Consider the following 24,196-nt stretch of genomic DNA (forward strand, 5'->3'; position numbering starts at 1 on the left):
GATTCGTAACCAGGCGTGTCGTCGTAGCATGACGCTGGTGTTTATTGCTCTCGCAGCTGTGTCGGCGGCATCCAGTGCACACTTAATGGATGCGTTTGTGAGAAGTTGTCCCTCGCTGATGAGGAGCTCCGCTGCCTCTTTGTACTCGTCTGGTAGATGTTGGAGTAGGGTCTCTAACGTGTCATAGTGTGAGCGATCGTAGCGAGCTAGGAGCGCCTGTGTATTGGCAATGCGCCATATGTTTGCCGCCTGGGCTGCAATCCTTTTGCCGGAGGTCTCTAGCACCTTGGACTCTTTGTCCGGGGGAGGAGCATCACCAGTTGTCTGCGAGTGTGCCCGTTTGCGAGCATTAGCAACTACGATGAGTCCAGAGGTAACTGGCCTCTAATGTACGTAGGGTCCCCAGGTGCGGGCTTGTATTTTTTCCTCGATCCTGGGGTTTATTACCCGTGCCCTGGTGGTTTCTTTGAAAATGTCCTTTGCTGGCTTGAGGACACCTTTCAACATGGGCAGAGTGTAGGAGAGTAGGGTCTGCTTTCTATGTTCACCCCCACTTTTTGCTTTTGCTTTACTGGTTTTCGACTTAGATGTGGCTGTGGGCCTGCTAATCAGACCCACAGCCCTGCTGTTCTCTCTCTAAATTAATACTATGTACTTTAGGTGCATAACCCATTTGGATAGGATCACCTTATTGGCCCCTGTACAGTGTACCCTAGGTACCCAGGGCATAGGTGTACCCTAGGCCTACCAGGGGCTGCAGCATGTATTATGCCACCCCTGGCCTGGCCTTCCATTTTGACACAACTGGCTGATCACTCAGCTGGGGCAAGGTCGTGTAATCACCCCTTGCTTAGGTGTAGTATTCCTATACCTAACTTACATATAGACACATGTGTACCTATCAGTCACTCCTATGGCAGGCCTTGACAATCCTGGAGGCAGAGTGCTTGGTAACATGTGAGATGGTGCTCTAGCATGAGCTGAGCCTGTCTGCAGCTTTCGGAACCTTGTCCTTATAGCTGTTCTATGATATAGCCTACCATATACTCTTAAAGTGCCTTATAATCTTAGACGGTTATGGTAACTATGGTTTGGCTTTATCGAAACATGTCGTGTAAGGTGTCTAATACTTTGGAATAATACCCCCATGCCATTTCTGGACATGAGAATATTATTCCTCCCTTCTAGAGGGAGAGACAAGTTAAAATCATACTTTGCTGTTTAACTCTGACCAAAGCCTCAGCATCACAAAATGGATGCTGCTGCCACGACACAAGTCTGACCTCCTGCAGCTGGGAGTGATCCCAGCCAGGGAGGCCTGGACAATAGGGTTCCTGCTTGGGGAGGTGCTAGCACCTCCCCAAACAGCCTTTAGTGTATTGGGGCAGGGTGGGCTGAAAGGAATGAGACATGCCTGGGGCACACAAGGTGTTCCTTGCATAGTCCAGTTCAAACCGGCGCTGGGGCACTCCAGCCCCAGCTCTGGCGCGAAACTGGACAAAGGGAAGTGGGTGTAACCACCCCCTCCCAGGTCCCACCCATAAGGCGTGACCTAGCAGGTATCCCAGCCCCCCAGATTAGTATAAGAGTGGGAGTTGGGCCTCAAGACTTTAGATTATCCTGAACCTGCAAAACTGAACAGAAACTCTGGACCTTCGACATTCGACGAAAGAAGAAGACTGAGGAATCTCCCTTGTAGCCAAGGAGTGGCTACCCTGTGCAAACAGGCACCATCAAGAGACTACCCTTTGCTTTGCCCACGTTCTACGAGGAACCGACTGCAGAGCCTGACCAGAGCCTTGACTTCCAGACTTCTCCGACCCTGATCCACATCGACAGCAAAGCTGAGATCCGTGGAGGCGACGAGCGACGTGGGACCGGCTACCTGGAAAAAGTGGCTAGTAACTTAAAGCGCAGCTTCTGAGGTACCCTCGAAGTTGTGCACCGGGGATTGAGAAGCCCCAACCCCAAGCACCATCTGCACCGAAGATCAGCCCCCCACACTCCACGAGTCCTGCGTGGGGCCCTTCAGCATTTTCCTGCTTGCCGCGTCTGTCCGGTTGCTTTCCCGCTGGTAAGTGGCCTTTGTGACGACGCACCCTGAAATCTTCTGCGCTGGTTTGGCTCCTCCAGACTGGCTCCCGCTTCTCTGCAAAGAAGAAGCACCCCAGACCTTCCTGGTCTGCACCAGAAGCAAGTCCTTCGTTCTTCGTGGGTTCCGCTTGCCAAGGCTTGGTGAGTCCTAGTCCAACTTCGACGCCGCCGACAGCAAGAGCCTTCGTGGGACAGCTCGCCTCCTGGTCCTGGTCGTCCTCGACGCTTCCTGGTCCTCCTGGCTGCAGCGACAAGCTTCACCTTCACCTGCAATCTTCACGACATCGCCTGGTTCCTTCCTGGTTCCACGTGGTCACTGGCTAGTGACCTTGACTCTGTCCCTTCTGCTTGCAGGTTTCTTCTCTTCTGGATCCCAGCCTTGGGATCCACCGGACACTCTTCACTGACTGCCTGTCAGCATCTTTCTTCAGGCATCCATAGGAGTCGACGACGAAAACGACGCATCTTCACCCCTATGCACCCGCAGCCTGTGGGCTAGGTAACTTGGGTACTCCGGTGCTCATCAGGATAGTGACTATCCTAGTGTCTAGTTTTCAAGTCTCAACTTCCTAGCTACTCCGGAAGTGTCCTAAATCTACCGTTTTCTAAACTGTACTATTGCTATTGACTTTTACGCATTACGCGTGAGAGTTTCCACTCTGCACACGAATCCCGTGGGCCTCCCACTTCCTAACTAACGCTAGTGTAGTGTAGCCCCAGCGATTCCCTAGGCCTAGGCCTAGGCCTATTCTATTTCCGTGACAGTGGTTCTTATACCACTTACTTAGTATATGGTTTGCGTGGCCCCTAGGGCCTAACTGTATTACTTACCTGTGTGACTTAATGTATGCTTGAATAAGAGTGTGTTGTACTTACCTCTAATCTCATAAAGAGTGCTGAGGGTTTGACTAGAATAAATACACTTTATTTTATATATATATATCCGTTGTGGTGTCCTTTCATTTGGTATTCAAGGGATTATATATGGTATCACAGCTGGCTTCACATGCCATTCAGAGTTTAGCCTAAGACTGCTCTTGTCCATGCTACCACTAGGATAGCTGGTCTATAAGGTTGACTTTACAACCAATCACCATAAGGGTATTTGGACTGATACAAGGTGTACACTAGAACTAGTGACATCATACATCAGGCCAACTTCTCACACAGAGTCTTTACAGTCCTCTCTGAGGATGCGAAAGTGTCCACCAAGAAATCGTCCTCGATTGTGTCTGAGTGGAGTCGCACTCCATGATTGGCTGCGGCACGTTCAATGAGGGCGTTGAATGCAGCAGTGTCCTCTGTGGGAGACGTTTTTGCGCCATAAAGCTGCGTGTCCTGTGTATCCATAGCGGCACCTGGGTCTACAGGGTCATCCCAAGCATGATCAGGGTCCTGCTGGCCTTCAGGGTCCATATCCCTGGGGTAGGTGGTGTCGTCACCCATGTAGTCCTCTATTGCGTCCGTGTCGGAGTGCGTCGGAGAGAAGGACTGTGGATCTGGGTAAGAGGTGTGGAGGCGTTCATAAAGAACTGGTTCTGATTCCGCCGGCAGTTTTTGCTTTAGCGGGATCCTGTAAGAGTCCAAAGCCTGCTCGGAAGTGATCTTCCGCTTTCGGAGCATGAGCCTGCCGGTGTCGGCGTCGATGAAGTGGGACGGTGATGTCCCAGTAGGAGAGTGTTCAGTAGATGGGGACCTTCTCTGGGTGACACGTGTTCTGATCTGGAATAGTTTTGGCGCCGTGGATGGCGGCAAACCAAAGGTGATGTTGGTTGGTGCCGAAGGTGCCTTTTGAGCCTTTTTCGGCTCGGAGCCCGACGTGGCCTGGAGGGCTGCCTTTTGTCTGATACGTTGCAAGGACGCTGCAACTTGTCGCACCGAGAACTCCGACGGTTGTTTGGCGCCGAGTGGTTCTGTCGAGGTAGGAGTGGACTTCTTTGGAGCCACAGGGTCATCGAGCCGAGGAGAGGTAGTAGCTGTCGACGGCGTCGATGATTGGACCGTAGTCGCTGCTTTCGAGGTGGATTCCGATGGAGCGGCCATTTTAACCTTGGTGGTCGGTGCCGATTGTTTCGGTGTCGGGGGCCGAGGCGCTTTGGTGGTACAGATGGCCTTTCTTTTGGGATCGGCGCCGACATCGGCTGCAGCGAGTTCGGCACCGAAGTCCCTTTTGGTGCGGTCGGAGCCGACGGTTTTGGCAGGCGTCGAAGGTGTGGTGGTCCTCGAGCCGACCAGTGTCAGTTTCACTTTCGGTTTCTTTTGAACCGGTGCGACGATTGGTTTCGGTTTCGTGGAAGGGAAACCAGTCTTTTTGGGTAACAATGGCTCTCGCTGAACGTCCGAGGCCGGGACAGAGGGCGGGGCCGAAGGACTGCGGGATTGATCTTGGGTAAGGCCCGAAGGCGATCCCTCGACCGAAGCCGTAGACTGACGCACTGTGATAGCCTCCGTTTGGACAGGTAGGCCTTGCTCGTCACCAGAGCTACCTTCTTCGGCCCCTAAGGCCTCATCGTAGTCTCCTACCTCATCGTCGGCTTCTTCCCTGTGAAAAAGCTCTTCATCTACGTCTTCCGATCTGGAACCGTGTTCGGAAGCGGGGCTGGAGGGTATGTTTTCCACGCTTTCAACATCTTCGTCCTCGGTGCTGAAGATGTTTGTCGGGGCCGGTGCCGCGTGCTGCGCTTCTAGTCTCGTGGCTCGTCAATTCCGGAGAGTCTTCTTGGATCTGAATCGGGCACAGGCCATACATTTCGATTAGTCGTGATCCGGCGAGAGGCATTTGTTGCACACTGGGTGGAAGTCGACATGTGGATATTTCGCGTGGCAAACAGGACACCGCTTGAATGGGGTCCTCGATTCCATCGTCGATGTAGGGTCGATGGTCGGATGAAATGGATCCGAAAAAGTTGTTAAGGTCGCTAAACTAGCAAGTAAACTGTCGATACCGATCGGGAACAGTACCGACGAGAACTAAAGGCCTTTTGGCCTGAAAACTAAATTTTCCTAACTTGAGTCAAGATAAGCACATCCGAACCCAATGGCGGAAAAAAACAATCTGAGGATGGAGAGGATGCCCATGTGCACTGTGGTCCAGGGGAGGAGTCACCTATCTCAGGATACTTCGAAGACTCTTCCAGGACAACAACGTGCAAACATCCGGACCCAACACTAGGCGGCGATCTATGCACAGATATGAATTCAGCAGCCCACATGCCTCGAACCTGGTGCTAAGTAAAGCGTTCTGATAACTGATTGGATTCGGGTCAAGTTCGCGCTATATAAAAAAAACTCTATATATTGTAGACTTACTAACTGAATTGAATAAGGAGTACGGTCATTCCTCAAAGTTGGAAGGAGAGCTGGCTGCTCTCCGGTGGAAACTAGGCAAGAACTTGGTCGATGGTGATGTTGGATTCGGTTTTGAGTTCGGAAGCTGCAAATCCTCCTCCGGAGTCGACGGCACCGGCTTCAAAACAAAAGGAGCCAAATCAGTGAGTAGCCACGGAACCAAAATCAGCACCAGAGCAGGCATAGAACCCAATGGGGGTTGAACAGGCACAGCTGGTCTCGATATTTGACTCTCCATTGGAAGTCTGACTAGAGGCTGCCGCCGATCCAGGAGTCCCAGAGGCAGACCAAAGGAAACTAGTACCGAAATTTTCAGGATGACTTCCCTAAATGCCTCCACTTGCTGCGACATCACTGGCGGGCACGGAATTCTGGGTGCATCGGGACCAGACTCAGAATAAGCTCTGATGTTGATCATATACAATACTAGGAGGAAGCTGACCTCATCGGACCCTCTCTGACGTTTAGAGTCGTCGGAAGAGGAATATTTCTGCAAGGGTCTGTCACAGACATCTACTTACCACAGTCCCTACATGCCTTCAACCCTGTTGTTTAAGGAGGGGACATATTCCCTTGCACACTATGTAAAAAATAAAACATAAAAGAGGCTTGAAAGACCCAAGGAGTAGCTCCAGGTCCCCATCTGAAGACATGGAGAGAAAAGAACGGATATCAGCCCGCATGGGTGGCTCTTATATACTGCTCTGCTCGTCACTTCCAGAGCGGAATGACGTTGGTGCGAAGCTGCACAACACCACCTACCGGCACACAAGAGTACTACTTTGAAGTTTCCGGTACCAGCCTGATACCTATGGGAATATTCACTAGGCAATGAATCTACTGTTAAAACTATCCATCAAAAGAAGTAAGTTTCTCGGTCTGAGGACAAACAGGACAGTCAAAATGCCCCTCCAGAGAAGTGTACAGTCAACTATCATTTTGAAGAGTCAAAAATCACGAGCATCAGTATTCTTAAGAGGAAGGTGTCCAGCTACTACTGGCATTATCATAGACGACAATGGGTATCTAATTAGGATCCGAGTTAGAGCCAAATATCCCAACAGGTTTGCAATAGCACTCTTCACAAGGCTTCAGCCTGTATGATACATGGAACAACCGTTGCACCTTGTATCTGAATTTAAGTCACCACCAGAAATTAAGAAGTAAAATTATATCTAGGGAATATGCTGGTTGACTGTGCCTGTGAGCAAGGGATGCAACTTTTGATACCAAAGCTGGGATTGATCTGACACACAAAAATAAATGAAGTCTGTAAGCATTAATTGTCTTACAAAAAATAAATAATTAACAGTACTTCACAGCACAGTGATTTTCAAGTAGCCCCATCATCCCAAAAATACAGCATAAGCATAGCATAGTACGATATATCCTACTAAAGTATCACGCCTGCTCCACGTATTTTTTATCAGTGCAATACAGGAAAGATCCAACTCATTATTTCAATGCATGAAAATGCCATTTGACAAATTCACAGATTGAGATTTTCACTTCATTTAACTACTGTTATTAAATAAACCAACATATTAACAAACTACCAGATCTTTAATTCAGATTATGTTAGTCACCTGCAGATTAGTTTGTATAGTGCAATATATCAAAAGGATTTAAATGTAGATTGCTTACCTCTGCCTACACGAATAGTACTGCCAGTCCCGGTGTCAGCAGAAACCCTATGGTCTTGTTCCTGCTGAAGTCTCTGAATCAAGCTGTCTAAAGGACTGGCTTCATTATTTGCTTGCTGACTGAGAACCTGATTGAGTCCTAGAAACGAAGGAGAAAAAATCTCATTACAGTAAATTTACTGACCGCAGGAATGATTTACTCCACCCTCTAAGGACATTTGGTCTTGGAGGAGCATCACAACTGCCTGTAGACGGCCCTAAAAACAATCTGATATTAATATTCATGACACTTCATGTAGGACTCTGAAGTCATCTACAAGCAAAGGTGATTTAAATGCGTTGAACAAACACTTTGCTATGCTCTTCAACTTCAAGATGTTGCTTGCTTCCAATTGCTGAAATATCACTGAAAATTACTATGCAGATGCAATTAACACCTAACTAGTGGAGAGCCTTTGTGGCTTAAATGGTAGAGCACCTGTATTAGGACAAAACTCCATCTCCAAAAGAGCCAGTCAAGTATTTCTTTTAAAAGCCCACTGGCTTATTAAGCATAAAGACGAATCATTCGACTTTCCACACACTTGGTGCCTCTTTCCCTACTAAAAGTGAACACATGATACACAAAGGTCCTTGCATCCAGATATTTTGACAAGTTTAGGCTGGGCCCTGCCTAGACGAACAACATTCTTGGGATACCAATACCCACGCATCTTTTATTTGAAGATCCCGGATGTCCTGAACAGAGTAAACTCTACCTTCTCACTTAACAGGCTAATTGGACCACCAATAACAATTTTCTTGATGGATGCTTAAAAGAAAAGAAGTCTTGATCTTCTGAGTAAAAGTGGAAATACAAATCTCATGCAGTGTACATTGCTTTTGAACGAATCTGGTGATTACTTCCACTAAAAAGGAAAGATCACCTCATGAATCTGCATTATTTTCTTCTGGTCTCCAAAACTGTAATAGTAAGACGAATCTGCTTGCAAAAATAAATTTGCTACGAGAATGCCGGTGCTACAAATAGGCCTGAGCGTAGTTCAAATTAGGGGTCCTTCACTGCGCCTACATAGGTTGTGCAAAATGTGCCATGCCAACACAACTGGTGACTTTTCTTGCTTGAAATAAATCAATAAAAAAAACACAAGTTACTACTTGTGTAACGATATATCGCTAAGAGACAGTTAGTGATAGATTCTTTACCTTAGAATAATCCCCAGGCGTCAGACTGGACCCGGAAAGTTCTTTCGATAGCAGTACCCCTGCGCGTCAGTAGGTGGCTTCGTGCGGCTATGTGTCCGTCGCTGGCATCGTATGCGCCGAGATGACGTCACGGAGACTACTTAGGTGCCACCCATGCGCGCGGACGTCAGTTCTGTACACGACTTTCCACGCCAGGAACGCAGAGCCATGTAAGAAACTGGCCACTGGTGCCATGAAACTAGGGCCCTGAAGGGGGATGACCTTAACCCTAGAAATCTGTTCGCTGAACGGGGAGGATGAATGGGGCGGTAAGGAATCTATCACTAACTAATGTCTCTTACAGATATATCGTTACACAAGTAGTAACTTGTGCATCTGAAAGAGACACGTTTGTGATAGATTCCTTACCTTAGAATAGATACCCCAGCAATACCAACCCCGGTGGAGGGTCTGCGAGCAAAGATCACACCAGAAAGTCACGGAGAACAGAATGGTTAAAGAAGCTGTCTCTCCGGACTTGATTGTCAGGGCAGTAATGCTCGGTGAACATGTGCAGAGAGGCCCACATAGCCGCCTGACAAATGTCCTGCAAAGGAACACCACGTCTCAAGGCAGTAGTGGCTGCCATCGCCCTGGTTGAATGGGCACGCAGCCCCACCGGAGGCTCCTTCTTAACCAGCAAGTAGCAGGCCTTGATGCACAGAACGACCCACTGAGAGATGGTTTGTTTGTGCACGACCCGACCTTTTTTGGCGCCCACGTAGCCAACAAAGAGCTGGTCAACCACCCGGAACTGTTGCGTGCGCTTCAGATAGAACGAGAGGGCACGTTTTGGGTCCAAACGGTGGAGCCTCTCTTCCTCTTTGGAAGGATGCGGAGGCGGAAAGAAGGTAGGCAAAGTTATGGTCTGCCCGATGTGGAAGGGCGTGACAACCTTTGGCAAGAAAGACGGACGGGTCCTCAAAACCGGATGAACAGAAAGGAAAGGAGGCTTGGAAGAAAGAGCCTGGAGCTCACTCACTCTTCTGGCAGAGGTGATAGCTACCAGGAAAGCAGTCTTGAGAGTGAGAAGACGCAAAGGACAGGTATGAAGGGGCTCGAAGGGAGCGCACATCAGATATGTCAAGACAAGGTTCAAGTCCCATTGAGGCATAATGAACGTCACGGGAGGAAACGTGTGCGTAATGCCTTTTAGGAAACGGTTAACAACCGGGGACTTAAAAAGAGAAGGCTGATCTGGAAGCCGTAAAAAAGCAGAGATCGCCGAAAGATAACCTTTGATAGTACCCAGGGCAGAGCCCTGCTGGGCCAAAGAAAGAAGGAACAGAAGGACTTCGGAAATAGGGGCAGAGAGGGGATCCACAGCCTTGGCTGTGCACCACGCCACAAACTTGGTCCACCAGCAAGCGTACACCGTCTTAGTGGACGGACGCCTGGCTGCCAGACTGACATCACCGACTTCGGAAGGAAGATCGAAAGCGGTCAACTGTCACCACTCAATCTCCACGCATGGAGGTGGAGGTTGGACAGGGTCGGGTGGAGGACCGTCCCCTGCTGCTGCGACAGAAGATCCACCCAAAGAGGCAGACGGATCGGGGGATCGATTGCCATGCTGAGTAGCTCAGGATACCAGTATCTTCGCGCCCAATCCCTAGCCACAAGGATGACTTGGGCCTGGTTGCGCCGAATCTTCTTCAGCACTCTGGGCAGAAGTAGTATAGGTGGAAAGGTGTACAACAGATCGCAACTCCACTTGCTACAAAAAGCGTCTCCGAGCAAGTGCCGCCTTGGAAAGTCCAACACGCAGAACTGATGACATTACGCGTTCGCTTCGGTGGCAAACAGATCTAACCAAGGCTCTCCCCACTGCTGAAAGAGACCTTGCACCACGTCCGAGTGCAGACGCCATTCGTGATCCATCAAGCACCGGCAGCTGAGTGTCCGCCCTGGTGTTCAGAGAACCAGCCAGGTGTTGAAGCCTGGATGACCAAACTCTCGGGCGTAGGATGAGTGGTCAGAAAGGCATGGTCACCTGGCGCCGGGCGATGACGCCTGGCGACATTATTATCCACCGGGGCCCCTGTAGCTGGCCGCGACCAAGTATCCAGCAAGACGTCAGTGAGGGCGTTGTTAAATGGCAGCAGGGGCTCCGATGAAGTGGACGCCGTCTGGAGCACCTCTGTGAGGAGATTTTCAGGGACACCATAGGTAGATCAAGGTGGAGCACCTCAGCGGTCCAACGAAGCACAACCGTGTACGAGGCGCCCTCCATCATGGTAGGTGGAGGAGAGGCAAACCCCGGGTCAGAGGAGAGATCGAGGCCGCCGGCCTCCTCTAACTCGTCCGCCCAGTCCTGCTCGGAGTCACACTGGCGAGCAAGAGGGTCCTCGGACCCCTCCCAGTCAACCTCCACCTTCGCCACATGCAGGGCAGGCTGCGGCGGCAGGGACCGGGGAAGAAACAAACGGCGCCCAGTGCGGATCCCAGGCAGGGACAAAAGTGTCCGAGAACCTGGGCAGGGGCGGGACAAATGGTACCCACTGCGGCGCCAGAGGCGGAGCCGAGGGCGGCGCTGGGGCCGGAAGCACGGGACCTTGCATGCCATGGCCGGAGCCAGCAGCGCAGGATCCTGCAGTGCCAGGGAACGAGCTGCCAGCCTGACAGGATCCGGACAAGGAACCGCAGGACCCGAAGGCGCGCCAGCAGGAGCCCGAGGCCTAAACAGGCGGTCCAAGGTTGCAAGAAATTCTTGCACCTGAGCGGGAGTCGCCGATGGACCCGGGTACGGTGAGTAGGCCGCGGGACTCCCGGGCTACGAAGGAGCCGCAGGGGCAGAACCCCGGTCACCCTCGTCCGCATCCAGAGATCGACAGGGGGACGTCGGAGAGCGACAACGCTTCTTCAAATTCTTTTTGTGCCGTCTCTTACCCGAATCAGAGGGTGAAGACTTGGAGCCCGAGGAGCGGTGATGGTGGCCCCACGAGCGTTCCCTGGAGCAGCCCCTGGACAGCAAACGGCGCAGGGAGGAGTGCCGGACCTCAAACAGCTTCCAGCGCCGCTCCCGTAAGGCCTTCGAGGCCATGGCCAAACAGTCCTTGCAGGCCCGGGAGTCGTGGTCGCTCTCCAGGCAGTAGAGACAGTTGTCGTGGAGGTCCGCCAGCGACATATTGCGATGGCAGGCCCCACAAGACTTAAAACCAGGCATCCCTATGTACACCAGAGTAGCAACTGACAAGAGGCAAAAAGTCTCATACAGATAGTCAAAAAGTGACTGCGCTTACTGGTGCGGAAAAAGGAAGAACGGATGTCAGCGCACATGGGTGGCACCTAAGTAGTATCCGTGACGTCATCTCAGCGCATACGACGCCAGCGACGTATGCGGAGCCACACGACGCCACCTACTGACGTGCAGGGGTACTGCTAGTGAAAAAGCTTTCCGGATCCAGTCTGACGTCTGGGGATTAATCTAAGGTAAGGAATCTATCACTAACGTGTCTCTTTCAGATAAGCCTTTCTCTTCATGAAACTCACTGTTCAGATTCCCAAGCTGCCCCGGAGGACTCATTTGAATTCCACTCATGGTCTAGGACGTTGGATACATTCTCTCGGATGCACCCCTTTGTCACTCAGTGTGCATGGATTAAAAGAATATGGATTGCATAGGCAGGCCTGGGTTAAGGACCTAGGCGGCATGGTTTCTGGGTGCCATGTCGTAAAGTGCAATGGATGAAGACCTGTGGGTCTGGGCAGGCCTCGGCCTCCCCTACTTACCTGGGACAGCAGGACTAGGAGTGGAAGCCCCAAGCCTTTGGCCATTTTCCCATAGACGGTCATGTCCCTGGGAGACCGGAGAAGGGACCCAGTGTACCAGGGAGTTCTCTCCTGCTGGCCAGGAATAATAAGCTCTGACCAGGCCGGAGTCAGATCACTGGCAGGCTTGGGGTGGAAACCCTCAGTCCTAGGCTCCTTTCTCCGGCAAATTGTGTAACAAAAGTGCAAAGGACCCCTTAGGCTCAGGGAGGTCTTGCCTCCTTGTTCAGGTTCAAAAGCTCTGACTGGGCCCGGATGGGGACCCTGGCCTCCGTTCCCTTGTCCGCAGTGTCTCATGGGGCCACCGATGTGGACTCACAAGGTGGCGAGGCCTCCCCTGCTTTTTCTGGGTTCACAAGCTCTTGCCAAGCCCCGGGACAGAGCCCGTGTGGACCCAGGGGTAGAGGCCCAGGGTTTCCTTCTCCACCCTGCTGGGTCGCAAAGTGCATCGGGAAGGGGTCCTGCAGCCCTGGAGAGGCCTCCCCAACTTGTCTGGGTGCAGAAGTTCTGACCAAGCCCCAGCAAAGGGACTCAGGGGTAGAGGCCCTGAGCTACCTTCTCCAGCCTGCCATGTTGTAAAGTGCATGGGACAGGGGCAAGCAGTGCCTGGAAGGTCCCTCCTTTTTGTCTGTGTTCAGAGACACTTTCAGGGCCCTGGTACAGCGGTGGAAGGGTTCTGGGCTGCCTTCTCTGATCCGCTAGGTCGCAATGTGTCTGGGGCAGGGTCCCACAGGCCACGGAGGCCTCCCCTGCTTGCCTAGGATAAGAAGTGCTGACTGGGCCCCGGGTCAGAGCTCCAGCAAGCCCTGGGTTGGAAGCTCCCGGTCCTTGGGCTACCTTGTACAGCTCGCCATGTCGCAAAGTGCACGGGATGTGGTCCCACAGGCCTAGGAGGCCTCCCCTGCTTCTATGGGTGCAGAAGTTCTGGCCAAGTCCTGGGTCAGAGCCTGCGGTTGAAGCCCCTATGCTCCGGTGTCCAGCCCACCATGCCGCAAAGTGCCCAGGATGGGGTCCTGCAAGCCTGGGCAGGTATCCCAGCTGGCCCGGGATATAAAGCACTCACTGGGCCCCGGGTCAGAGCTCCGGCAAGCCCGGGGTTGGAAGACCCCAGCCTTAGGTTCCATTCTCCAGTCTTGCATGTTGCAAAGTGCATGGGACAGGGGCCAGCAGGCCCTTGAAGGTCTCCCCTGCTTGTCTGTGTTCAGAAGCTCTGACAGGGCCCTGGTCTAGAGCCCTACCGGACCTTGGGGTGGAAGCCTCAAGCCCTGGGCTCCATTTTCTGACCCCAGTGTTGCAAAGCGTCTGGGACAGGGTCCCACAGGGCCGGAGAGGCCTCCCTGCTTGCTGGGATAAGAAGTGCTGACTGGGCACCAGGTTAGCGCTCAAGCAGGCCCTGGGTTGGAAGCCCCCAGTCCTTGGGATCCCTTCAACAACCCCCATGTCGCAAAGTGCCCAGGACGCAGGATAGCTGGCCCTAGGGGGTCTTTGTGATGGTACCACAGGCGGTGAGGTTCCAGGATCGACACTGGGTCATGGGAGCTCCAGGCATCAGATCCTCTGTAGGGGGGTTTCCACATGCTTCGGTTCCAAGGAGGAGTTCTTGACTTACCTTTGGAGGAGAACGATTGCACAGTGTAGTATTGTTCCTTCTCATGTTGACTGAAGTAGGAAGCTGGCTTTTTATGTAGTGGGCCAATGTAAGGACACACCATGCAAGAGGTCCAGACAACCCTTCTTAGCTTACAGGGGCTTACGTAAATAATCTCAAGTGCTCTATTTGTGGTAGTGTAGACGACCAGCTTAGGCTCATCAGAAGGGAGTGTTAAGCATTTGTCGCACACAGTCAATAAATCTTACACTCAAGAAGGAATCCGAGATCAATTTATGAAAACAGATTAAAAAAAAAAAATTCAACAATCGAGATCATGATAATCAGGTAAGTACTTTGGGAGTTCTGGATTTTACAAGGAAACAGTACGATACAAGAGGAATATGCTACTTACCAGTATGCATCTGTTCTTGGCATGTAGAGCTGCAGAGTTGTACACTTAGCATAGATCGCCATCTGGTATTGGGCCCGGATGTTTGCAGTTTGTTTTTGTTCTTTGGACAGTCTTTGGAAGTCACGAGTTCGGTGACTCCTCCTTCGGTCCGTACTGCGCATGGGCTTCGGCTCCATCCTCAGATTGTTTTTTGCCAACAGGGAAATGATGGAGCGTAGTAATAACAGTGAGAAACCCATGTGTGTTGTATCTAAATAAGATGGACTGGAACGGATACAGGTAGCCGGGGAGGCGGGTGGGCGTGTACAACTCTGCAGCTCTACATGCCAAGAACAGATGCATACTGGTAAGTAGCATATTCCGTTCGAGGCATATGAGCTGCAGATTGTACACTTAGCATAGATTATATAGCAGTACCCAACCTTAGCGGCGACTACCGGTATCCGTTGCAGCGGTTTGAAAAAGTGTCTTTAGTACAGCCTGGCCCACACTAGCTTGTTGCTTGGAATGCACGTCTACACAGTAATGTTTTGTGAAGGTGTGCGGTGTTGACCATGTGGCTGCTTTGCAGATGTCATCTAAGGGTATGTTCCCTAGAAAAGCCATAGAAGCCCCTAACTTTCTAGTAGAGTGGGCTTTAGGTGGAACAGATAATGTTCTTTTTGCCTTTTGATAGCAAATTTGTATACACTTTACAATCCACCTAGCTATCCCTGATTTAGAGATGGGGTTGCCTTTATGTGGTGGAGAGAAGGAAACGAACAATTGTTTAGTCTTCCTGAAAGATTGCGTTCTTTGAATGTAGTACAGCAAAGCCCTCTTAACATCAAGTGTGTGTAAGGCCCTTTCTGCAACAGATTGAGGTTGCGAGAAAAAGACAGGTAATTCCACCGATTGATTGAGATGGAAGGGGGAAATGACCTTGGGCAGAAACTTCGGATTTGTACGAAGTATGACCTTGCTGTGATGTATTTGTAGGAAGGGTTCCTGTATAGTGAACGCTTGTATTTCACCAACCCTTCTAAGGGAAGTGATAGCTACGAGGAAAGCTGTTTTCCAGGTGAGGAACTGTAGCTCACATTTATGCATTGGTTCGAATGGTGGACCCATTAGCCGTGTAAGAACTACATTTAGATTCCACACAGGGGAAGGTGGTGCCCTGGGAGGAATTACTCGTTTAAGGCCTTCCATAAAGGCTTTAATAGCGGGCACTCTGAACAGTGATAAATGCTGTCTGTTTTGTAGATAAGCAGCAATCGCTGCTAGGTGTAGGCGTATGGATGAATATGCCAGGTTACACCTGTGAAGATGGAGCAGATAGCATATGATGTGCTGTATGGATGCATCTAAAGGGTTGATTGTATTGTTACGGCAGTAAAATTACAAATCTTTTCCACTTTGCAGCATAGCATGCTCTAGTGGTAGGACATCTGGCTTCCATGATAATGTTCATGCAATCAGGGGGAAGGTTAAGGTATCCAAATTCTAAGATTTCAGGAGCCAGATCGCAAGGTTGAGCTGAGCTGGGTCCGGGTGCCTGATTTCTCGATGGTTCTGGGTTAGGAGGCATGGGGACAGGTGCAGTTTTTGATGTGGTACCACTGATAGCTGTAGTAGTGTGGTGTACCACGGCTGCCTGGCCCATGTTGGGGCTACCAGAATGAGTGTGAGGGAGTGCTGCTTTAGCTTCCTTACCACTAACGGAATTAGTGTGAGAGGTGGAAAGGCGTATGCAAATCTGCCTGACCAGTTCATCCATATCGCATTGCCTTTGGACAATGGGTGTGGGTATCTGGCGGCGAAGCTTGGGCATTTTTTGTTTTCGTGGGTGGCGAAGAGGTCTATCTGAGGATGCCCCCACTTTTGGAAGAATGGGTGAAGAACTTGTGGATGCAGTTCCCATTCGTGTAGTTGTTGCGTTTGTCTGCTGAGCAGATCTGCCATGGTGTTTTGTACGCCTGGAACGTGCTGCGCCAGGAGAAAGATGTTTTGGGGAATTGCCCATCTCCATATGCTCTGGGCTAAGCGGGAGAGCTGGGGAGAGTGTGTCCCCCCCTGTTTTTGGATATAATACATTGAAGTCATGTTGTCTGTGCGAATGAGGACTGCTTTGCCCGAAATCTGTTTTTGAAAAGATTTTAGGGCTAGAAAGATCGCCAAGAGCTCCAGATGGTTGATGTGGAGCGATTTTTGCTGTGGCGTCCATAGACCTTGCATTGTGAGGTGTAAGAGGTGCGCTCCCCAGCCGGAGAGCGATGCGTCCGCTGTTAGAATCACCTGAGGAACCGGGTCCAGGAACGGCCGCCCTTTGGAAAGGTTTGTGGTGTTCCACCACTGCAGAGAGTGATGGGTGCGGCCGTCCACCAACACCAGATCCGTCAGCTGACCCTGGGCCTGGTTCCACTGTCGTGCTAGGCACTCTTGAAGTGGACGCATGTGGAGTCTTGCATGGGGCACTATGAAAATGCAGGACGCCATCATTCCTATGAGCTTCATAAACACTCTTGCTGGAAGAGAGTGTTGAGGAAGGAATGTTTTGCGCAAGGCTTGCATGCTTGCGATTCTGGCTGAGTTTGGATAGGCAATACCTTTGGAGGTGTCTATAGTGGCCCCGAGATATTGCTTTGTGTGAGATAGTAGGAGGTGGGACTTTTGGTAGTTCACCGTGAAGCCTAGCCGGTGGAGCAGTTGAATGGTGCTGTTGGTATGTTGCACACATTGGTTGTAGGACGCGGCTTTTATGAGCCAGTCGTCTAAGTAAGGGAAGACGTGAATATGTTGACGTCTGAGGTGTGCTGCTACAACTGCTAGGCATTTGGTAAACACCCGTGGTGCGGTGGTGACCCCGAAGGGGAGAACTGTGAACTGGTAATGTTGGCCGTCCACCACAAACCTGAGGTACTTCCTGTGAGAAGGGTGTATTGGAATGTGAAAGTATGCGTCTTTCAGAGAGTCTCCCTGACAAAGGAGCGGGAGGACTTGTTGTAGGGTGACCATGTGGAAATGGTCTGAATGTATGTATGCATTTAGAGGCCGGAGGTCCAGAATGGGCCTCAGGGTCCCGTCTTTCTTTGGTATTAGGAAATACAGAGAGTAGACCCCTAGATTTTGCTGATTGACGGGGACCTGCTCTATAGCGTGTTTTTGGAGGAGGGAGAGCACCTCCTGTTTGAGCAGTGTGGAATGTTCTTGAGACATTGGACGGTGCCTTGGTGGGATATTGGGTGGGGTAGACGTTAGCTCGAGACAGTACCCTGACCGAATAATTTGGGTCACCCATTTGTCCGATGTTATGGACTCCCATGCATGGATAAAGTTTTGTAGTCTGCCCCCGACCGGAGTGGGATGGTCTGGGGGGAGCGAAGGGAAGTCATTGTGCGGGCGGGGTGGCAGAACGGGTGGTGTTAGTTTTGCCCCTGCCCTTATTGTTGTTGCCTCTGTAACCACCCCTTTGGTAGCCCTTTGAAAAGGTATTTTGAGGAGGGGACTTGTAGGAGGTAGAGGCGCGATCGGTGGAGTAGCCTCTGCCTGTGCTACGAAAGGATGAGCGTCGAAAGGAGCGTTTAGGGGCCTGTGATTGTAGTGCCCCCATAGACTTTGCTGTGTCTGTGTCCTTTTTCATCTTTTCTAATGCTTCGTCCACCTTTGGCCCAAAGAGAGTTTGTTGGTCAAAGGGGTGATTTAGTATGGACGCCTGGACTTCAGGCTTGAACCCTGAGATCCTGAGCCAGGCATGACGACGAAGCAGGACACTAGTGTTTATGGCTCTAGAAGCAGTGTCAGCTGCATCGAGGGCACACTTAATGGAGGTGTTAGTAATTAGTTTACCCTCCTGTATGAGGTCATGAGCCTTGCGTTTGTGTTTTTCGGGGAGGTGCTGCATAAGAGCCTCAAGCTCGTCGTAGTGTGCTCTGTCATAGCGCGCAAGTAGCGCTTGTGTATTTGCAATGCGCCACATGTTTGCAGCTTGGGAAGCGGTGCGTTTGCCAGACGCGTCTAGAAGTTTGGATTCCTTATCTGGCGGTGGGGCTTCTCCTGAGGACTGGGAGTTAGCCCGCTTTCTAGCTGTGGACACAAATAGGGAATCTAAGGGAGCAGGGCCCTTAATGTATGCAGGGTCTGTGGGTGCCGCCTTGTACTTTTTTTCTATTCTAGGGTTCAATACCCTGGCCCTGACAGGGTCTTTGAACACCTCTGCAGCATGCTTGGTGACACCTTTAAGCATGGGCAAGATAGATGTGGACTTGTCCTGAATGTCAAATGTGTCCAGTAGGAAGTCGTCTTCCACTGGTTCACTATGCATTTCCACCCCATGGTAGTGTGCTGCTCTCTGCACTAAGTGGTGAAACCCTAAGGAGTCCTCTGGAGGAGACGGCCTGGATGGGTATAGGTCGTCCTGAGGCATATCCGGTATGTCAGGGTTTTGGTAGTCTTCCCATGGGTCTGGGGTCCCCGGTGGAGTGGGGTCCATTGGGGCGTCCGCCGGGTCATAATCTGGATCCCCGTAATCCGGATCTGGGGACGGGGTCGGGGAGTGATGAGGTAAGGGTGGCGGAGACCTGGGAGGGGAAGGGGGTGGAGGAGGTGGAGGAGGAGGTAGTGGGGAGGGCACTCTGAGAGGAGAAGTAGCAGAGTCCTTCCGCTTGGGCGGTGGAGGAGGAGCCGGTGTGTCAAGACGTCTTTTCTTGACAACTAAAGTCAATAGCCCAGTCTTTGGATCTTTAAATAGAGTCTTTTGCAAAGGGTCTGGTGTAAAGAGATCCAGTGGCGCCGAATCGTCCGCTGGCGCCGATGTTTTCGGAGCCGAGGGTTTCGATGGTTTCTGTGCGCCATGCTTTTTTGGAACCTCCGTTTTTTTCGGCGTCGAAGGAGTTTTCAACGCCGGAGCGTCGGTGCCGACAGATTTGTGTTTGTGTTTTGTCGGCACCGAGAGTCCAGGCTTCGGCACCAGTGGCTTCGGAGTCGAGCTGGGTATCACTTTCTTCGGTGCCGGATGGTGTTTTTCGGCACCAGGCGTCGGCTGGCTCGAGCCCGAGCTGCCGTGAGACTTCTGAGGCTTCGACACCGGGCCCGAAGGTGGGGTGATAGAAGCTGTGTGCTTGGTTTTACCCAGGCCTGCAGGCGAGGGTGTAACCTGAGTCTCTTTGGTTTTGGGCGCGGGGGTGGGGGTGGGAGGGGGTACAGTACTCACGACCCGCTGCGCCGGTGTGATGTCCTCCACGTCGGAGTCGTCAGCCTCGGAAGCGCTGACGACTACGTCCTCCTGCTCGGTGTGTAGTTGCCCCGAAGCTCCGGCGTCGTCTCCGAAGATGTCCGGTGGAGCTGCGATCGATGAGTGCGCCATGGTGCGTCGAGCTCTTCGATCCCGGATGGTCTTTTATGATCGAAAAGACTTACAGGCGGGGCAGTCTCTAGCCTCGTGTTATGGAGAGAGGCAAAGGTTACACACCTGATGGAGGTCGGTGTGGGGAAATTTAGACCCACATTTTGGGCACTTTTTGAACGGAGTCCTTTCCATCGGCCGGGACCGGAGTCGAGGAGGGCCCGAAGGCCGGTGCCGATGTACGGAATGGAGAAAAGTGCCGCTTCGAGAGATGAAGATATGATGAAGAAACTCGAAGAACGAGGATTTTCCGTCGAGGCTGGAACCGTAGAAGTTCGAAGCCGGAGCACGAAGTATCACATCCGAGCCCAATGGCGGAAAAAAACAATCTGAGGATGGAGCCGAAGCCCATGCGCAGTACGGACCGAAGGAGGAGTCACCGAACTCGTGACTTCCAAAGACTGTCCAAAGAACAAAAACAAACTGCAAACATCCGGGCCCAACACCAGATGGCGATCTATGCTAAGTGTACAATCTGCAGCTCATATGCCTCGAACATATTGATTTTTGAGGAAGGGGCCTCGAACGATGTAATGTTATTCTATGGGAGGTAAGACCTATACTGCAAGACATATGCCTGTAGTCGAAGTTCAGAGGTGCCCTTTTGGAACTTAAGGTGCTAGGTGGCCAAGATCCAAAGAACCACCAGCAGTCCAGGTGCAGAGGTACTGGACGGGTTGGTAGCCTCGATCGCTACACCATAGATAGCAATGGGCACCTAGAAACAAAGGCTGCAAGGGGGGACTTGGGGACAAGTCTGGCAGAACAAAGTGGGGCTCGGCCTTTAGAACAAAGGGGTGCAGTCGAGTGTCATGAACCCGGGCTGACGGACTCGGGTGCAGAGGTGTTTGGCCGGCTGGCCACTTGGAGGCTCCCACGGTACTCGGAGAGGAGTAAATCACAACAGAAGGGCCACTCTCTATGCGAGTCTCGTTGGTCCTGAAGTCCCTGGTCGAGCAGGTCAGCTTTGGTAATGGTGGTGTCAGGCTGGATACTAACACGCCTTGGTTGCTGCAAGTGCTCCGGTACCCAGGGTAATGATGACAGGGGAGGGTCATTTGGTGGGCCCGATGGCCAACAAAACAATGTACCAGACAAGTGCGGTTGGTGCCTACAGATACAGGGTGATGGCTCCTTCATCCCAAGGGAGATGCTAGATAGTTGGCGATGTCCTGGACAGTCCTCCCAGTGTTGAGGAGGATGCACTGCTTTTGGACGAGTTGGGTCTTTGCAACTGCTGCGGTTAGAGCAGCCAGGCAGGGTTTTGAGCAAAGTTCAATGTAGGTTCTCAGTTCTCGTGGAGATGGCTCTTCGTTGTCCTTCTGTTCCAAGGTAGACAAATCTGTCTGTCGGGTGACAGGGAGACCTCTAAATACTGAATTTAGGGGCATTTAGGGAAGTATAGGGCAGTAGCCAATGGACTACCTGGGGTGTCTACACCCCTAATATGACCGCTTCCTGCAAGGAGTTGGCCTAAACTTGACCCAGAGTTCTTAGTTCACCAAAACCAAGATAGTGAAACCCTTCTTCGACTGTCCACTTCAGGCAATGCACCTTACAGGGGTGCCTAGCTAGTAAGTGAGACACGCCATCTGTCTATCTAATTGCCTACCAGCTCTGGTGGGGAATGGACCCCAGGGCAGGGGGTGGCGTTCCCCAAGTCTGGAGGAAAGCCATTGTTGCATATCAAAGGGGAAGAGGCTTTGAAGCCTCTGGCCTGAATATTGTAAAACACTAGTCATTCTGCTGGAGAAGGTGTGAACACCTTCCGCCAGAACAGGCATTGTTTCTGACCTCTGAGAGCGTGGGCTCTCCCTTGCAGGGGGTCAGAAACTAGCCTGTGGTGGTAGGCTGTAAGATACTAGTCAGCCAGAACACTATGTGACTAGTACAGTTTCAGGAGGCACCTCTAAGTTACCCTCTGGGTGCAGGTCAGAATAAATCCAATACTGGCATCAGTATAGATTTATTAAGACAAGATCTTTAATACCAAACACCATTATTTTCAGTGAAGCCATCATGTAGATGGGTAACACGTAATGACCAGTGCCCAGTACAAGTCCTGGAGATGGCTTCCTGAGCACTTCCAATGTAACAATGCAATTAGGAATTACAGGGACACATCTGCTCATGCAAAGGTGCCCTCACATTTAATATAATGCACCCTACCTTAGTGCTCCAAAGCCTACAGGAGGGGTGAATTACATATAGTACATGCAGTGTACATGGGCATGCACTCAGTGAGTGTGCCATGTCGTGTTTTCAGAATGGTTTGCACTATTTCACGCATCCTGCAATGGAAGTCTGCGTGCAGTTTGGGTGTGGGTTCCTTAGGGTGGCATAATATATGCTGCAGCCCTTAGGGACCCTCTTTAGTACCCAGGCCCTGGGTACCAGGGGTACCATTTACTACGAACTTACAGGGGTGCTAAAGTCCTTGCCAATTGGGTTACAATTGAACATTTGTCCAATTTCAAAAGGATAGATGTAAGAAAGTGGCTCTGTATATACTGCACCAAAGTAAGGTTCAGTGTGCACAGAGTCCACAGTCCCCAGAGGTTTGGCAGAGGTTAAAGTTAGATATAACCTTACTCTCTAAAGTGGTAGCTTGGTCGAACAGTAAGGCAGTATCAGAGGACAGTGTAAAGCATTTGTTGTACACACTCAGTCAGCCAATGGTCTCAAGCACTCAATAACTGAACTCTAGGCCAATTGTTTTGTATATAAAAATATATAGTTTTTTTATTTTAGAACCACAAGTAGGTATCAAAATACTTTCTCAGAATAAGATGCTTTAGTTAAATACTTTCAATAAGCAATAGACTTTTAAATGCAATAGTTACAGTTGTTGCAATAGGCAACACAAGTTAAACACAATTATAACATTGAGCTAAATGGGAATTTTTAAGTAAAGGCAATATCAATTACTTTGCATAGGTTTTTCTTACTCAGGGCTAGATTCTGGATTCAGCCCTGGTGCATCTCCTGTAAACAGATGAAAGAAATCGTTTTTGTTACACAGGCGATTTTTAAGGAATATTTGTATGTTTCAAAAATCGACACTTTGAAGAATTTCTGGCAAAAACCAGGCAATGTTATCCTACGGAGGAAGGTTTGGTTATCGGAAAATCACAGTTGTAATTGCTTTGTAGGGTCAGTGCTGGGCACAAAGATTCAGCACTGGGATCTCTCCTGATAACAGGCGAGTAATTTCGTTTTTGTTGATCGGGTGATTTTTAGTGAACATTTTAAAGTTTCAAAACTCGACACTTAGAAGAAATTCCAAGTGAAAACCAGTCAATGTTACCCTATGGAGCAAATGTGAGTTATCGGCTTTCAGGTAAGTACTTGACTGGCAGAGTTAAGGTTCTGGGGATAGACTCCGGGATCTCCCAGGGTCAGGTAGGTACAGTTGTTACACCCTCAGCAGCACATGGGCAGCCGGGTGCAGAGAGAGTAGGCCCAATGTTAGCCTATGGTGGGCAGGGGGTCTTTGGCTGGTGGCTGCTAGCAGGCAGAACATGCGGCTGTGGGAGTTGAGCTCCTGGTCACTTACACAGGGCAAGGGGGGAAGTAGAATAGAACAGATGCTGCACTTCCAGGGGCACTCGGGCGGCTGGGTGCAGGGTGCATTTGAGCCGTCAGGCGCTCAATGGATTTCAATGGGAAAGCTGTGTGACGAACAAAGGCTGCAAGCTCGGGGACAGAGATTCTTCAGGTTCTTACACCACTTCGAGAGGTAAGTTGGAAAGCTATAGGTTAGGTAGGCACCCAGGAGCTGGGCACAGGGGTGTCTTTTGGCGTCCAGAAATCTTACCCTCTGCTGGTCACGGTTGGGGGGTCCCTGGAGTTGAGGCTTCAGGCATAGTCAGGAGCGTCTAGGATGGTCCTTGGGTGCTGGATTCTTGGTCACAGTCGCCGGGGGGATGTCCTTGTGGTCTTTGTTCACTCAGGCACAGGCCGGGCTCGGCAGGTGCAGTGTGTGCTGGATTCGCGGTTCCTAGCTGGCACCAGGGGTTGTTGCTTGTTTGAGCAGAACCACTGCTCGTGGGAGTCACACTCTTTAGATGAGCAAGGTAGTCAGGTCCTCCGGGGTTTTTGAGGTTGCTGACAACTGGAGACGCCAGGGTTTACCAGGAGCAGGTTCGAGGGTCGACAACCCTGTAGGGCTGGGGCCAAGTCAGTTGGTGTCGTCCTCTTATTAGCAGCTGCACGGCAGATCTTCTTTCTTCTTGTGCTTCTTCTTGTTTCGGAATCAGGATCTGAGGAAGGAAGGTTCAGGGTGCCCCTAAATATTACATTTAGGGGCGTTACAGGTAGGGAAAGGCCAGGGACCAATGGGTCCCTTTCCTGGGGTGAGTACACCCCTATCCTGCCAATCTCCAGTGGAAGGGAGGCAGGAGCCTAGTCCTGATTGGGTAAGGCTCCCCATCCTCAAGATGGCGAGAGCCCGGAGTCGTACTTCACCTCGCCTCCCCCACCTGAGGGGTGGGGTTGGCAGAGGCTGGCACACCCCCTTTCCTCCCTTGGGTTTTCCCACCAGTCTTCCTGTCAGAGTGGGGGGTCAGAACCGGTGGGAACCAGTTGCTGAGTACAGCCAGTGGTCTGGGGAGGATCACAAAGGCGGCATGCCTTTGAAGCCTCCCCTGCCCATCCTGGGGGAGGAGGCTTGGCACCTCGCCCCAGGATGTGCATTGTTGCAGGCCCAT

The 24,196-nt window shown here is 51.2% G+C and overlaps 1 protein-coding gene across 4 annotated transcripts in view; it reads right to left on the reverse strand.

Moving 5' to 3' along the window:
• Positions 1 to 24,196, reverse strand: part of PHIP (PHIP subunit of CUL4-Ring ligase complex) — a 1,862,070-nt gene that overhangs the window by 1,230,431 nt on the left and 607,443 nt on the right. For all 4 annotated transcript variants that reach the window (XM_085610989.1, XM_085610988.1, XM_085610991.1 and 1 more), the window contains exon 18: positions 7,087 to 7,224. In XM_085610989.1, the coding sequence (XP_085467115.1) occupies positions 7,087 to 7,224 (138 nt within the window). The remainder of the gene's footprint in view (positions 1 to 7,086; positions 7,225 to 24,196) is intronic.

The sequence above is a fragment of the Triturus cristatus genome, chromosome 6 (genome assembly GCF_964204655.1).
Source record: "Triturus cristatus chromosome 6, aTriCri1.1, whole genome shotgun sequence".
NCBI lineage: Eukaryota > Metazoa > Chordata > Amphibia > Caudata > Salamandridae > Triturus > Triturus cristatus.